The following is an 18,205-nucleotide window of genomic DNA, read 5'->3' as shown; positions in this document are numbered from 1 at the left end:
TTGAACCTACCAGACTCGTTACAGCATCTTCTCGAATCCGTCAAGAGACAGGTTCACAATTTCTCTGTATTTCATTCACTCCAAATACTCAAAGATTATATGAACTTCTCCTTGTAGAATGAAACGCAGTTTTTCGTAAGTAGCCTTTTTGTTTGACCGCTAGACTACTCGTATTTTTTAATTCTTTTCGTTACTTTCTTTTGTGTATTTTAAGGCCTTATGTCCGTGCAGTACTAGGGAGTTCTTTTTATAAATGCGATGATCTCTACATATCGTATTATGCTACATGAACGGTGGCGTACACATCTTCTTATGATTTACAATCGAATCTAATAATTTAACGCACTTACATTGTGATATTGGCTTGAACTATGAAGCATGTTGTTAGGATACTTACCAAGCAAGCATTAAACTTGTATTAAATTAAAAATAAATCCGGGAATTGGTGGTGCGTTCAGGAATTTAAGTTAGTTAAATTGATATGCTTTTGGGCAACATTTGAGAAGTTATTGTTGTCAGCCAAGTAACTCATGCATGCTATTATTATATCTATTGCAAATGGCAGTAAGTGACGTTTAGAAAGGAAGATGGCCTAAAGGTGGAAATGGCTACGTGTAAACTGTTAGAACACGTGTAAACTAGTAACTGCTTTCAAACAGTTCTACATTTATCTCTTTTCTGCTTTTCATCTGACCTGGGGCCCACGTCTCAGTAGTGATTCTTCTATCTCTTTCCCTTGATTACATTGAAGGCAACATTCTAATTTAATTAACAGAGTAACTTCTCATTTTATTTGCACAAACACAATTTAATATAAACTCTTTCTTATGGTGGTACATAGGTGAGTCTTTTCTCTGTTTCAACAGTTTCTAAATATACACTTTTGCTTAGTCTTTCTAGGTTCTTATTCTGGAACAGTAGGCTTTCTTTTTGTTTTGATTATATCCATTGCAGATTGAGTCAGCTAAAAAACTGTAATTCTCATAACTGTTCAACCTGTGGGGGCTAAAAACTCTTGGACGTCGTCAGCAGTATTGGTGCCAGGCAATTTCTACCCTTAGAAATCTTATTATTTTCATGAAAGTCACAAAATTATGTAATTTATCTTTGTTTTTGTTTCAGGTAAGATGCTGTGTCTTTCTTTATCTAGCGGCATTTAGGAAAACAACTTTGTAAGTCTAACAAACTTCTTTTCACTTCATATAATATTTATGGGTTATAAAGTTCACAAAAATCTGTATAGAAGCATCGATTTCTTTACTACAACTATCCAAACTAATTGAAAAAGTTCGTTCTAATATTTGAAATCTAATTTCATTTTAGAAGAAGAAGTTTATCGCCAGGGTACTCTAAGATGAACGATAAAAAATAAATAAATATTTCAAACAAACCATTGCAGCAGTTTTTCAAAAATTGTAAACTTCTGAGGCACAAATCCATTAAAACAACCCTGCAATCTTAAAATGTTATATTTAATAATAAAACTCAGTTACGAGAACTTAAAACTACTTCATCTTGCAAAATGCCACATCACAAATTATCTTCTAGTATTAAATTGAATGCGTATAATTGTCTAAAACAGTGGTTCTTAACCGGTATTCCGTGAATATGGTCCGAGTGTTCCGTGTTTCAATTTTAAATGTGTTGAAATTTAGAAACTCAGAAAAGATACGAAAAAATTGTCCCTTTTTTTTTAATTTGAATTTAATTTTAAGTTCTTGCTAAATACCGAATTTCAAATTTCCGTCTATGAAATGTGTTCCGCGTCTATGAAAAGGTTAAGAACCACTGATATAAAGAATTGAAAATTTTTTGGGTCATGAAAATCTGCAAAATTGTGGCCGTTCTATATCTCCCACTGTGAACCAAGTATTGATATGAAATTTTGTTCTCTTGTACACTTTGTTTTTCTTCATTATAAACTATAGTTATTTTGTGCACAGATCTAAAAAGGTAGACGACATAAAGGGTTGAAAATTTTTTGGGTCATGAAATTCTGTAAAATTATGGCCTTTCTATATCTCCCACTGTGAACCACGTATTGGTATGGAATTTTGTTCTCTTATACACTTTGTTTTTCTCAATTATAAACTATAGTTATTTTGTGCACAGATCTATAAATGTAGAAGATATAAAGGATTGAAAATTTTTTGGGTCATGAAATTCTGTAAAATTTTGGCCGTTCTATTTCTCCCACTGTGAACCACGTATTCGTATGAAATTTTGTTCTCTTGTACACTTTGTTTTTATCAATTATAAACTATAGTTATTTTGTACACAGATCTATAAATGTAGAAGATATAAAGGATTGAAAATTTTTTGGGTCATGAAATTCTGTGAAATTATGGCCGTTCTATTTCTCCCACTGTGAACCACGTATTCGTATGAAATTTTGTTCTCTTGTATACTTTGTTTTTCTCAATTATAAACTATAGTTATTTTGTGCACAGATCTATAAATCTATAAGATATAAAGGGTTGAAAATCTTTTGGGTCATGAAATTCTGTAAAATTATGGCCGTTCTATATCTCCCACTGTGAAGCACGTATTCGTATGAAATTTTGTTCTCTTGTACACTTTGTTTTTCTCAATTATAAACTATAGTTATTTTGTGCACAGATCTATAAATGTAGAAGATATGAAGGGCTGAAAATTTTTTGGGTCATGAAATTCTGTAAAATTATTGCCGTTCTATATCTCCCACTTTGAAGCACGTAATGGTATGGAATTTTGTTCTCTTATACACTTTGTTTTTCTCAATTATAAACTATAGTTATTTTGAGCACAGATCTATAAATGTAGAAGATATAAAGGATTGAAAATTTTTTGGGTCATGAAATTCTGTAAAATTGTGGTCGTTCTATATCTCCCACTGTGAACCACGTATTCGTATGAAATTTTGTTCTCTTGTACACTTCGTTTTCCTCAATTATAAACTATAGTTATTTTGTGAACAGATCTAAAAAGGTAAAAGATATAAAGGGTTGAAAATTTTTTGGGTCATGAAATTCTGTAAAATTATGGCAGTTCTATATCTCCCACTGTGAAACACGTATTCGTATAAAATTTTGTTCTCTTGTACACTTTGTTTTTCTCAATTATAAACTATAGTTATTTTGTGCACAGATCTATAAATGTAGAAGATATGAAGGGTTGAAAATTTTTTGGGTCATGAAATTCTGTAAAATTATTGCCGTTCTATTTCTCCCACTGTGAACCACGTATTCGTATGGAATTTTGTTCTCTTATACACTTTGTTTTTCTCAATTATAAACTATAGTTATTTTGTGCACAGATCTATAAATGTAGAAGATATAAAGGATTGAAAATTTTTTGGGTCATGAAATGATGTAAAATTGTGGTCGTTCTATATCTCCCACTGTGAACCACGTATTCGTATGAAATTTTGTTCTCTTGTACACTTCGTTTTCCTCAATTATAAACTATAGTTATTTTGTGCACAGATCTAAAAAGGTAAAAGATATAAAGGGTTGAAAATTTTTTGGGTCATGAAATTCTGTAAAATTATGGCAGTTCTATATCTCCCACTGTGAAACACGTATTCGTATAAAATTTTGTTCTCTTGTACACTTTGTTTTTCTCAATTATAAACTATAGTTATTTTCTGCACAGATCTATAAATGTAGAAGATATGAAGGGTTGAAAATTTTTTGGGTCATGAAATTCTGTAAAATTATTGCCGTTCTATATCTCCCACTGTGAACCACGTATTCGCATGAAATTTTGTTCTCTGGTACACTTTGTTTTTCTCAATTATATACTATAGTTATTTTGTGCACAGATCTATAAATGTAGAAGATGTAAAGGGTTGAAAATTTTTTGGGTCATGAAATTCTGTAAAATTATGGCCGTTATATATTTCCCACTGTGAAGCACGTATTCTTATGGAATTTTGTTCTCTTATACTCTTTGTTTTTCTCAATTATAAACTATAGTTATTTTGTGCACAGATCTATAAATGTAGAAGATATAAAGGATTGAAAATTTTGTGGGTCATGAAATTCTGTAAAATTGTGGCCGTTCTATATCTGCCACTGTGAACCACGTATTCGTATGAAATTTTGTTCTCTTGTACACTTTGTTTTTATCAATTATAAACTATAGTTATTTTGTGCACAGATCTAAAAAGGTAGAAGATATAAAGGGTTGAAAATTTTTTGGGTCATGAAATTCTGTAAAATTATTGCCGTTCTATATCTCCCACTGTGAACCACGTATTCGCATGAAATTTTGCTCTCTGGTACCCTTTGTTTTTCTCAATTATAAACTATAGTTATTTTGTGCACAGATCTATAAATGTTGAAGATATAAAGGATTGAAAATTTTGTGGGTCATAAAATTCTGTAAAATTGTGGCCGTTCTATATCTGCCACTGTGAACCACGTATTCGTATGAAATTTTGTTCTCTTGTACACTTTGTTTTTATCAATTATAAACTATAGTTATTTTGTGCACAGATCTAAAAAGGTAGAAGATATAAAGGGTTGAAAATTTTTTGGTTCATGAAATTCTGTAAAATAATGGCCGTTCTTTTTCTCCCTTTGTGAACCACGTATTCGTATGAAATTTTGTTCTCTTGTACACTTTGTTTTTCTCAATTATAAACTATAGTTATTTTGTGCACAGATCTATAAATGTAGAAGATATGAAGGGTTGAAAATTTTTTGGGTCATGAAATTCTGTAAAATTATGGCCGTTCTATATCCCACTTTGAAGCACGTATTCGTATGAAATTTTGTTCTCTTGTACACTTCGTTTTTCTCAATTATATACTATAGTTATTTTGTGCACAGATCTATAAATGTAGAAGATGTAAAGGGTTGAAAATTTTTTGGGTCATGAAATTCTGTAAAATTATGGCCGTTCTATTTCTCCCACTGTGAACCACGTATTCGTATGAAATTTTGTTCTCTTGTATACTTTGTTTTTCTCAATTATAAACTATAGTTATTTTGTGCACAGATCTATAAATGTAGAAGATATAAAGGATTGAAAATTTTGTGGGTCATGAAATTCTGTAAAATTGTGGCCGTTCTATATCTGCCACTGTGAACCACGTATTCGTATGAAATTTTGTTCTCTTGTACACTTTGTTTTTCTCAATTATAAACTATAGTTATTTTGTGCACTGATCTATAAATGTAGAAGATATAAAGGATTGAAAATTTTGTGGGTCATGAAATTCTGTAAAATTGTGGCCGTTCTATATCTGCCACTGTGAACCACGAATTCGTATGAAATTTTGTTCTCTTGTACACTTTGTTTTTATCAATTATAAACTATAGTTATTTTGTGCACAGATCCAAAAAGGTAGAAGATATAAAGAGTTGAAAATTTTTGGGTCATGAAAATCTGTAAAATTGTGGCCGTTCTATATCTCCCACTGTAAACCACGTATTGATATGGAATTTTGTTCTCTTGTACACTTTGTTTTTCTCAATTATATACTATAGTTATTTTGTGCACAGATCTATAAATGTAGAAGATATAAAGGATTGAAAATTTTTTGGGTCATGAAATTCTGTAAAATTATGGCCGTTCTATTTCTCCCACTGTGAACCACGTATTCATATGAAATTTTGTTCTCTTGTACACTTTGTTTTTATCAATTATAAACTATAGTTATTTTGTGGACAGATCTATAAATGTAGAATATATGAAGGGCTGAAAATTTTTTGGGTCATGAAATTCTGTAAAATTATGGCCGTTCTATATCTCCCACTGTGAACCACGTATTGATATGGAATTTTGTTCTCTTGTACACTTTGTTTTTCTCAATTATATACTATAGTTATTTTGTGCACAGATCTATAAATGTAGAAGATGTAAAGGGTTGAAAATTTTTTGGGTCATGAAATTCTGTAAAATTATGGCCGTTCTATTTCTCCCTTTGTGAACCACGTATTCGTATGAAATTTTGTTCTCTTGTACACTTTGTTTTTCTCAATTATAAACTATAGTTATTTTGTGCACAGATCTATAAATGTAGAAGATATAAAGGATTGAAAATTTTTTGGGTCATGAAATTCTGTAAAATTATGGCCGTTATATATTTCCCACTGTGAAGCACGTATTCGTATGGAATTGTGTTCTCTTGTACACTTTGTTTTTCTCAATTATAAACTATAGTTATTTTGTGCACTGATCTAAAAAGGTAGAAGATATAAAGGGTTGAAAATTTTTTGGGTCATGAAAATCTGTAAAATTGTGGCCGTTCTATATCTCGCACTGTGAACCACGTATTGATATGGAATTTTATTCTCTTGTACACTTTGTTTCCCTTAATTATAAACTATAGTTATTTTGTGCACAGATCTATAAATGTAGAAGATATAAAGCAGTGGTTCTTAACCGCTATGGTCTAAGTGTTCCGCGAAATTTCTATTTTAAATGTATTGAAATTTAGAAACTTAGGAAAGATACGAAAACAAAAAATTGTTCCTTTTTTTTTTTAATTTGAATTTAATTTTAAGTTCTTGCTAAATACCGAATTTCAAATTATTTAATGTTTGTGTTCTGCGAGAAAAATATATACATATAATTGTGTTCCGCGTCTGTGAAAAGGTTAAGAACCTCTGATATAAACAGATGAAATTATTGAGAATTATATCTGTTGTAGTAAGAATATTTATTCACTTTGTAGTTTCCGATCGATTTAATGTATTATTTTTAGTAACTTCTCCAGTAAGAATTCCAAAAAAAGTGTTTAATAATAAATTTCTGATATATATGTACTTAATGCACATATAAATGCACAGAGCACGCACATATTTATTTACAAAATTAAATTTGAATATTTATCTAGTACTGTATTTTTTACTTTACCACAATAATTCTACACCGTGAGAATCTGTTCGCTGCGTGTTTTCGAAACGATTATGTGTATTTATTTTTTCAGAAATATATTGAACATTTGTTAATATACTTACTCAATGTAAAGGTTTGTTTAGTTTAATTTTGCTAGAAATCTTGTGTGTTTACAGGGGCTTCACTTCCAACGGTCGAAGTGCAAACATAATTTATAGTAAACCCTTCTTTGGGTATATAAATAGGTCTTCCTTCCGCCAAGACAGATCATAAATACAATTTCGACGAGTGGTCTTCTTCCGGACTGAGCGTCTTGATAGGAGGATCGCCACCTTTCAGGTGACTCCATGTGGTTTACTAGGCGGTCCCGAGGCGGATGGGAATAAGGTTGATTAATCATTTTGCTACTTGGTATTTGACTTCAATTCAATTTCCCTCTCCACACTAAACATGTTGCTGACTCAAACCATTCGGAATGTTTCAATTAGTTGGAGTCAGTTTCTCCACACGAAGGCCCAAAAAGTGGGCCGACCATGCAAAAACAATACTTGCGCACAGCAATGGACAAAATCGGCGATATTATCCAGCGGATCTTATTTTCAGCAGAGAAAGAAGCTGTGTACTACCCTTTATGGGGTTAAACCAAGGTCTGACAATTCAGGAATACCTATATAAACTGGCTGCAGTCTTAATTATTACAGATACTTCGCTCGGTTGGAAATGATAAATCTTGGCGATATTCCGCTCGTTATTTGCTGATGGTTATAACTTATCGCCATAACTAAAAACACATAATTAGCATACCAATATACAAGTAACACAAACAGTAAAGCATTATATTTAACCAATATAAATTAATGTTTATTAATTAGTGAAATATTGCAAAGTTCTGGTCAGTATTTAAGAGCTGGTTAGCACAACAAATAGCAGTTTACCTTATCCCTTGTATTCCCAGCTAGCTGCTGCAGTCGTTACAGTTCAGCGGTCTAATCTATGCTGAGCCATATCCAGTTTATTGTTATAGTTTCATAAGTAAATAGTTTACAGTTAGTTTTAAGTAGTGGCAAAACCTAAATGCTCTTTTGTTAGCATACAGTTAAAACTAATTCTGTAGTATGTAAGTAGGTTATAACAAAATTTAACTGTTGTGCAATTTTGAAGAGTTATTATATTACAGCTGTAAGTGGGAGAATTTTTGGTGGTGTCAAACTATTGAAATTTAAATGAAAAAAAAAAAACTATTTAGGGTGAAGGGACCAGTAATTGACTGCTTAAGAAAAAATTCGAGTTTAAGATAGAATAACTTCCGTTATTTTGGCTCCAGGTGTAGGTTATAAAATTGTACCGCTCCAGTAGGATGTATTTTATTTTATTAATATTTTAAAAGCAGTAAATTCGATCTTTATGTCAACCAAAAATGATTTTTTTTGGAAGTATGTCAATGAACCAGTAATTGACATACCGAATTTTCGGTGGAACCAGTGTTTGACATGAGGTGGGACCAGTAATTGACATACAAATATATTCATGAAACGACATAAGGTATGCATTCAAAATCACTTTTAGATCTAAATAAATCACCTAAATCACTTTTTCAATTGGATTTATAACAAAAATTAGTTTTATTCATAATTAATTACAATCAGTTTTTAAATAGGCAAACCTAAATAATCTAATATTTTTTCAACCTTACCCTTTTTTATGCAGCTTTTGACGATCAACCCTTACACAACTGTACTACCGGTAACATCACAAACATCACAAAGTCACCAACTCTCCACGTATGTTTGATTTCGCACCTGGTACTTCTCTTGAGGGAGCTTCATTTTTCCTCTGGCCGTTTTCTTTGATGGAATTCTATGGTTTAGCCATTTTACTCCCTTTCTTCTTTGTCATGTGGCTAGGACCCAAAACTGAGGGAGAATGAGAGATTTTCCAACTCCGTTACGTGGGCGTCGTTTTTATTAGTCACGTAGGCCTCGGAAGCTGTTCTTCGGCGATCACGATTATTCCAGTTTGTTGTTCATACATTGTTGTTCTCTACAGAATAATCATTCTGCATGCCCTCTTGAAATAAGGCGTACATTTGCTAATTCATTAATTTAAACATATTTTGTTGGAAGTTTTACTATTTATTTTATGTTGCCGATTTTTATCAATGATTTTATTTTACAATGTATTGAATTTTTAATTATAATAAAATTTACCAACCTATCTTATCATTTTCCCAGGAAGTCAATCACTGGTCTCAAACAAAAAAGCTGTAGGGCTAGTAATTGACATACATGTCAATTACTGGACAGATTGCCGTTTCAAGGACCAGTGATTGACAGCCCCATTTTAATCCTCAATGCTTCTTATAATTAAAAAAAAACTACATAAATGAAATCTACAAGTAATACTAATTATAACAGAACATTGATAACCACACGAATATATGAACAAATAAACGAAAAATAAGAAAAAAGGAAAATTATTTTCTTATCAATCCTCCTTAGCAACGGCTTGTTTTATCCTTGATTTTGAACTTTTAACACAAATAACCTTCCACTGATACCAAGGAACCTTCCAATAATTAATATTTTTCTGGAACTGCTGCCTAAAGGCTTCTCAATAACGAAATTGAAAGAATCCCCACTAAAAACGGCTCATATCCCTTATAATACCAGTTTATTTCTGGTATGTCAATTACTGGTGCCCAGTCAATTACTCGTCCCTTCACCCTAATGTGTAAATAACTGCATCTATATGAAAATGCATGTTCCAGTTGACAAGATTAGGAGAACAGTTTAAAATTGAAAACCATTCGGTTTATCGGAGGAAAGGGATTAGCTATACAGTTAGAGTATTGGATTCCCACGCAGAGGACCTAAGTTCAAATCCAGCTGCTGGCCCGTAGGTTTTCTCTTCCTAGGAGCTTCTTACAGCTCACTGTCCGGTGATGGTCAGTGTTGTCTGCAACGAGAGAAAAAAGCTCCGGGCTCCTAACATTAACCAAAATAAAATATCGGTGTATTGAAGACAAGGCTTGGAGTTGAAATTATAATTTTTCTTTCGATCGTGCAGGAAGTCGTTCTCTAACAAGTGGTTACTGAATTGAAAACTTTTACCTTCCATCTTCGGACAAAATAATAATTATTTTTTTTTTTAATACTAGATGTTATGACTTAATGTCGGGTTAGAGTTGAAAAAAAATATGAATGAAATTCTCTCCTGAAAGTTTCATCCTGGATTTTTAATGTACAGAAAATACGAATCCCTGCAATTACCAGTTATGGTTGTCAAGACAGTCATTACGCGGATAACCTACTTCTGCATCCTGTGAGGGTTATGGGATTTGACGGATTGATTCAATATTCATGCTATTAGGCTATAATACTCGACGGATAATGACCATCTGGTCCATTTCCCCTGCGGGGTATTGGGCCAGTAATTAGCTGCAATGTATAATCTCGCTTCGTAACAGTTTGAATATATAATCTCCTTAACAAAAACTTACAGTTTAAAATGTTAAGTATAAGGGTTGATTAAAAGCCAAAAGGTACACAAATCAGCAAGCACCCAACATTTTATTAATTCTTCATTAATATTTAAGTAATTTTACTGCATTAATTTTCATTAATATTTTTTAGAATTTATTAGATGTCACAGACCCTTATGCTGGCCATTTTCGTCTACAAAATATATGTTCAAGTAGCACTGTAGATTGATGTAATATCTAGTTATTTATAATAATCAAACTGTTAATTACAGGTTAAAAAGAAAAACGTTATAAAAAAAAAAAAAATAATGAGGCTAAAAAATTCAAAAACTTTTTAAAAAATGCTTACACCAACATACATCAATGATTTTGTTTATTTTATTTATTTATTTTTAAATAAAAATCGTCGGTTTAAGTTCATTCTTCGATTAAAGTAATTGTTATTTTATGTAGTAGTCAAACGTTTATAATAATAGGTAATAATTATCTGGCTTTATCGCAAATAATATAGTTTTCTTCAATTACATTCTCAATCTAGGTATTCATCCTACAATGTTGTATATATGTAATATAAAATAAATAAGATATACATATTTTTAGGACAGCTAATTATTCTAGTATTTTACTATAAGTAAAATTAGGGGGATTGAATTAAATCCCAATTGAGAAATCAATAATTGTTGAATAATCTACTTGTTATAACTGTGTGTTATTTGTGCTCACGAATATTTCGGTAAAACGAATTCAAGACAGTAGCCGACTCTAACTTTGTCTTTTTCTATTTTAACTGCATGTACGTATATGTGATTTATCATAATTATAACAAAAACATATTATAAATGAAGTGGCCAGCATAAGGGTCTGTGACATCTAATAAATTCTAAAAAATATTAATGAAAATTAATGCAGTAAAATTACTTAAATATTAATGAAGAATTAATAAAATGTTGGGTGCTTGCTGATTTGTGTACCTTTTGGCGTTTAATCAACCCTTATACTTAACATTTTAAACTGTAAGTTTTTGTTAAGGAGATTTTTGTACCTTTTGGATAGATTTTCCTTTTTGCAAAGTTACATATCTGCTTTACAGATTTTTTTAAATTTAGAATAAGTAATTCTATCATTATAACCTGTTAAGGTGTTAAGTCGGAACCGTAACTACCACTGGAGAGATCTTTTTAAAGAATGATTATAGTTGCGGTCCCCCAAACCATCCTCAATAACAATTTTTTTGAAAAAGCGTTTTGAATGACATAGGAAGGTATTTGTGCGTAAATAGCAAAATTAAACTGCGATTTCAGTATTTCCTTTTAAGAGGAGTAAGAAAAATAAATGCAATTGCAGTACTTCTAGGCAAAGAGGCAAAGATTTTTTAATCGAACGACAATTCATTGATTTAAATCGGTTCACTCATTGATAATTTAAACGATTGCAGTACTTCCTCTTAGTAGATGCAAGAGCTTGATGGCACTTCACAGCCACGTAGAGGAGCTTTAACCACTTATTAGAGCTGAATTTTATCAAAATCGGACTAAGCGTTATGGAAATATTGGTAATAATAGTTTGGATGGGGCAAACTCCCCTCCTTATGAGGCACAGCGTCGAGACTTTAAAAGAGCAAAACTGCACAAAATTTCGATTCGATTGACACTTCATTGATGAAAATCGGTTCACGTGTCGATAATTTGAAACGATTGCTACACTTCCCCTTAACAAGTGTAAGATCTGATCGCCGCTTTAATGTTACGTAGAGGAGCCCTAACCCAATCATCCTACCAAATTTTATCAAAATCGGGCCAAGACTTACAGAGTAATTAGTAATAATAATTTTGGAGGGGGCCTTACATAAAGGGGGCTAACTCCTCTCCCATTCGATGTACAGCGTCGGGACCCCCAAAAGGCACATCTACATAAAATATTGAATCGAATGACACCTCATTCATGAAAATCGGTTCACGCGTTTAGGCGCTAGTTGTTTACAAAAAAGGTAACAACAAGAACAACAACAAGAAGATTTTTTGAAAAAGCCGTTTTTGCTCATTTTTAGCAACTTTTTTCTCGAAACCTATTAGATCTGGGTGGTTGCAAAAAAATTACAGTTATAAAGGATCGTTTGGAGTAAGATTTAAAGAAAATTTGGGAATTTTATCTTTTATAGAAAAATAGAAAAAAATTGTCAAAGTTGGGTGTTTTTCAACGTTACACTTTTTCGTGCAGTTTTTGATGGTCAACCCTTATACCGGACAGTTATAATGAAGATCATTTATTCTTCATTCTGCGTCCATTTTCGCTTTATTTCTTAGCCTGCTTTATCTTCTTCTTCATTCTGGATTTCAGTAACTTAATCATTTGCCATTAACAGTCATGATACTGACCTTGATTTCTGTAAATCACTCCCGAGCTTTTGAACCAATGGGTGAATAGGTAATCGTCTTTTACAGTATTCCTTCTCTTACTTCTCGTGAAACGGAGTATTGAAATCTTATCATTTCTTTTTTTTTTTTTTTTAATTTGGATGTTAAATGAAAGCATATTTTTCACGTGCAATCACCCATTTAATTTCTGTTTGGGTTGCACTTTGTTGCGTGCTTCTATGATCAAATTGAGCTCTATACTCATGTTACCACTCTAACCACTCCCGCCGAGGTTCTAGGGACGTCCTAGCAAGAACGTTGTAGTCTGGGATAACGAACATCTGATGCCAATACATCCATTTTACCCACTCACATACCTGCTACCTTCAGCAGCTATAAAATCTATCAATTTTAGGAGGAGACATGGAATAAAAATCATGACAATTTTAGCAATTTTCTCACCTTGACAAAGTAAAATTTTTTTATTAATTATTATTAAATTCTCAACAGAGATTTCCCTAAGAAATGTTACATCAGCGTGCTCTATGGCAAGTTATAAAAATGTTGAAAGTATGAAAAACGAAAGATGTTAAACGAGGTTGAAACACATAATTAATAATGGCGTATCTATTGTTTGTCAAATGAAAATGGAATATAAAATTAAATTAACGTGTACATTTAAGCTCAGACGTTTTCAATTTAGTTTGAAATCTCACTTTGTTTCTTTGCATTTCTGTGACGTCAGCAGTGTGGGCCAAGTTAGGGGTGGTGGTTGTTTTACAACACGATGAATACAACCTTGTCATCTAGTTCCTTCTAATTATTAACGTAGAACTCTCCTCCTTGCCCAAAAAGCCAAGTGGAATTGCTTCATCTTCTCTTTTCTCATTTTATTTCCTTTTGTAACTACTTTTACAAATGTGTGAGCGTGTTAGAATCCCTTTTCTACATAATTCATAACTTTATTAAATCATCCAAGCTTGTTTGCTGCCATAACGACATCCTCTTTTTTGCCAAGTAAATCTTCTTGTATTGACATTCATTTTATAAGAGACGTGGGAGTAATTAAACATCTTTGTGTAGACTTAATACAGCTATTGTTAGTTACTTTTAATCTATTAGTAAGTGAAGGGGGACTGGAACCGGGCTGGTTTCCGTTTTACATAGAATATATCCGTTTTTACAAAATTTTATATGCATAACTGTCCATGTTATTCAACTTTTATTATTTTATTTAATCGCAAAACTTTCACATTCGTATAATTCGCGTAAGTTGCTACATAAATTTATATGTTTTGTAATCTTCATACAATGTTTAAATAAAATCGTAGTAGTTATCGAGTAAAATCGATGCTCTTAAGTGTATTCAGCAAAGTACCACTTCCGCTCAGCTGATTTTTTGTTTTACATTTTTCAAATTTAGAAATTCATTTCTACATTTTATTTTAATAAATATTATACAGGTGGAGGCTTATACTACAACTAGTAATGGAACAATCAAACTGAACGAAATTGATCTGATATTTCATTTATAGATAGATAAACTTTATTGTATTTAAGCATATAGCTTGTTACAAGTGAGTTGATTGCTGACATGAGTACAATACATAATCACACAAAAGATAAAAAATACTTATTGTAAATAATTTTTTACCATCAAATAAAGAAAATAGTTTATAGAAAGTATAAAGTAATTTTTTTTTTTTTTTTTTTTTTTTTCTATTTTAATCGTTTAAAATAGAAGAAGAGCGGACTTTTAGAATGGCAGAGAAGTATTTGTATAAATTAAAAATATTAGCTTTAGAATAATTGTTTTTGAAGTTAACTATGATTTGATGAGGTGAGTCACTACTGTTAATATTTATTACATCTCTCATATTAGTGTACAAAGTGCAATTTAATAGAATGTGTGTAAGATCTTCCTTTTCATTCAGATTACATAACATACATGTTTTTGTAGGGTCTATTTGGTAAATTATATTATTAATATTAAATTTCATAAAATAATTATTACATAGCCTAAATTCTGCAAAAAATTTAATAAATTTCAGAGGTACATTTAGTTCGAGATATGTTTGACACGTAAGAAAATCTTTAAGAGTATGGATTGAGTATATAACTGCTGGGAGAAGCTTGATTTGTACAAACGGTTCAAATCAGCTGTTACTAAGGAAAATTTAATTAAGTTTAAAATATTTTTAAAGTTGTCACTAGTACGTAGAAGATCCGTCAGATTACCTAAATGATCAATACGTGTTTTTGAAATAATACATTTAATTTGAGAAAACCAATTGTATTTCAAAGAGTTTTTCTTATTATTACTGTTTTAGTCATAGTTAATTAACTGATTGGAACAGATTTTTGGCAACCTATGTTCCTCCATAGTTTCTATTTTTGAGATCCAATTAAAAGCTTGTTTTAAAACAGAAAAACTCACATGCAATTCTCCAGTTTCAAGCCTAAGCAAGTGATTAGCGGTATTTCTTGGAAGACATAATAGTCTCTTAAAAAACCGTAATTGAACCGTTTGATATTTCATTTATATGAGCCGTTCACTGCACAAACCGGTTAACTCCACTTTTTGAAATATCTTAAAATTAAGTGTCTAAGCACTTAGTTCATTCTCAACTTTTTATATTTATAATAAAGTTTCCCAAATAATAAAGATTAACACCATTAAACGACAAACAATTTTTGGCCATTAAATAATAAATAATTTATTTCAGAAGCCATTTTGATTAACTCAGTGCTGCAATATAAATCGTTGCAATAATTCTTTAACTCAAATTCAGAAGTAGGCGCTGAATGATTTTTATATTATGAACACGAATTTCAAAAAAAACAATGTACTCTATTTCTCCACTTTTTTGGTTTACGCCCTTGTGCTTGGAAGATTTCCTATAAAACTTTTATATTATCATCTTACTAGCAAACCTACTCGGAAACCTTAATCAATGTTCTAGATTATAGGAGCTACTTTGTACAAAATGAATTATTCACTATATTCAGGGCAATGTATAGTCTATAATCGTTTTTCTCCTCAGTGAATGTTTCAAGTAACAAAAGTGATGGAGTATCATCTATAAGTGGATTGAATATTTATTCCGGAGCTAAAAAGTGGAAATCTCCAAACTTTTGAATAACGAAGAATACTAAAAATTGAATTAAATAAAATACTTTAGAATGCTAGTTTTACTTTGTTGAACTTTGTTTTACAATTATTCAGTACTCTAAGGACCTTTTAATTAAATAAGTGAGCAACATAGTGTAAAGGGAGTTAAAGGGAGAAATAAAAGGGAAAATAATATTTAAATGCTACCGAAATAGTTGAATTATATAAAGGATATAATTACATGTGCTTTATAACTCACAATTCGAGTTGAAATAGTACACATGTAGCTGGTAAACACAGTTCGCCTAATATGAGAGTTTAGATGACTGTTTCCAAATTTAATTTAGTTTTCAAGTGGTAAAATGCAATGAGAAACTCTGTGCAAATATGCAGGTTTAAATGCGTATAATCTGTAATTCTGGTGTAAAAACAGCTAATTACCTCAAGCTGCTAGAAAATGCAATTCTAAAATTACAGATTTTCTTAAAACTAACCTAATAAAAATGTAGGATTAAAATACCAACCTAAAAATGACTCAAATTTTTAATTCTGTAGTCTGTATTACTTTAGAGATTGGTTTTATTGAAGTTAAGGATTCTGAGATGGCAAATGAATTCCTAACTTTTTTCTTTGATGGCCTTAAACAAACTGATGAACTCTCAGATTCTCCAAATTTTCCCCCAAAAATATTTCTTTCAAAAAAAGACGTTTTAACTAAAAGTGAGTAGAATTCTTTTTCTTTTGACTGATTTTTTTGCCTTTACATACAAACATTGCTGGCTCTACATCCCTTCATTCTACAAGAAAGCCTCGCTTTCTATCTCTATCCTGCGCCAAATTCTAATTAACAGCGGGCTTTTGCATCCCTATCCAGTTGGTCCAAGCTATCTACTCTTTGATATTCTTATATGTTTTGCAGCAATATTTCTTTATAAGAGCAACTCATTAGAACATTCTTCCTCCCATTATGTCGTTCCCACATCCATTTCTTAATGGTAATTGACCTATCGACAGGAGCTTTTCCCTCGAACTCCTAAAGTTCCCGTTTTTCATCCTCCATAGTTCGATTATCTTTGTAGGCCCATAAATAAAACCTTTCTCTTAAACATACAAGTCTTATATCCTTCTACACCAATATTATCCTTATCAATCATTTTGAGAAGCATGATTTTGGTTTCTTTAGGAATTAGCTTACTTTTTAAAGTGGCGTAACAATCCAAATAGTAGCACCTGGAATTCGCTGTTCAATCCAAAGTTTACATCATAAGAAGAATTAACTTAGTGACTTAAATAGACAACGCCACTAGCAGAATACCTTACAGCTCTGGTTGTAAGTTTTTTTTTTTGCCTTTTTTTGGCATTGGCTTTCGCCATACAGCCAGCATCGTCTATCACTCTCCATTCTTACTTATAAATACATTCGCTTCACACATTCATCCCTCTACTATATACAACTATTTACATAAACCTTACAACTAATGGATGGATCAGTACTCTATATACCTGCCATCCTTTTAGCTTAAATTAAAATCACGCAATCCTTCTCTAATCATTTTCTTCCATTCATTCTAATCGTCTATAACTTTTAGATACATTCATATTTCATTGCCTAGCTCTGCTATAGATTTAAGCAAATAGATGTTGGTGGAGAATATTATGTCTTCGTAGCGAAATGGTGCATCTAAATACCTGTATAATTCGTCAAACATTCGTTTCCTTTCTACTACAATAACGTGGACATATCATTATTATATGTTTGAAATCCTTCTCCTCATTGCAATCTACGCAAGTTATAATTATTCATAGGCCGCTATGAACATGTATTTCTGTAAAAGGGAGAAATGTCTTTTACCGTACTAACAGAAAGCCAAGAAGTTCTCTCAAACAATAGGACCACTGAAGCTTTTTGTCACTTTTGTCTTGAATGACACGGCTTTACAAATGTATTATCTTGACAAAAAATAATGTATGACTAGAATTATCGGTGCTGGATGAACCTTGAATTAGTTGTGACAGAGTAGCCAACACAGTCGTGTGAATATTTTTTCGTTTTTAATTTAATTTTAGATCGTTTGTCCAGAAGGTTGCATTCCATTCTTTCATTTTAGTGCCTTCATGTGTAACCCGATCTAGCTTACTCTGTCTCGAGTAGCAAGGATGGTATAATTTAATTTAACGCCAGAGTATCGAAACATTATCGTGGTATTTCTTCCGTCAATCTCACTTTCTTCAGCGTGAAGCGACTGTAAATATAAGCCATATCATCTAGATCAGATAGTTCAAAATATATTGTTAAAAGCTAGTAATTGTAGCTTAAGCACAGAGATAATAATATTGCGGTTTTAAAGAACTACATGTTTAGTAATCACAGCAAATTGTCTGTCGAGCACCAAGAATTTGTTCGTGTGCACTAATTGCAATATCAATTTC

General features: G+C 31.6%; 1 protein-coding gene across 4 annotated transcripts in view; it reads left to right on the top strand.

The window, feature by feature from the left end:
• Nucleotides 1-18,205, top strand: part of LOC141455082 (protein YIPF5-like) — a 407,881-nt gene that overhangs the window by 138,564 nt on the left and 251,112 nt on the right. Inside the window, exon 5 of one of the 4 annotated variants that reach the window (XM_074129940.1) lies at nt 1,123-1,191. The exons of the other annotated variants lie outside the window; for them this stretch is intronic. Coding sequence (XP_073986041.1) covers nt 1,123-1,176 — 54 coding nt within the window. The 3' untranslated portion in view covers nt 1,177-1,191. Of the gene's footprint in view, nt 1-1,122; nt 1,192-18,205 lie in introns of those variants that run through there. 4 annotated transcript variants of the gene reach the window in all.

This window comes from Rhodnius prolixus, unplaced genomic scaffold (assembly GCF_049639745.1).
Source record: "Rhodnius prolixus isolate KJV_2025 unplaced genomic scaffold, Rpr scaffold_21, whole genome shotgun sequence".
In the NCBI taxonomy this organism is placed as follows: Eukaryota; Metazoa; Arthropoda; class Insecta; order Hemiptera; family Reduviidae; genus Rhodnius; species Rhodnius prolixus.
The sequence above is the reverse complement of the archived record's forward strand: the minus strand, read 5'-3'. Positions and strand labels throughout refer to the sequence as shown.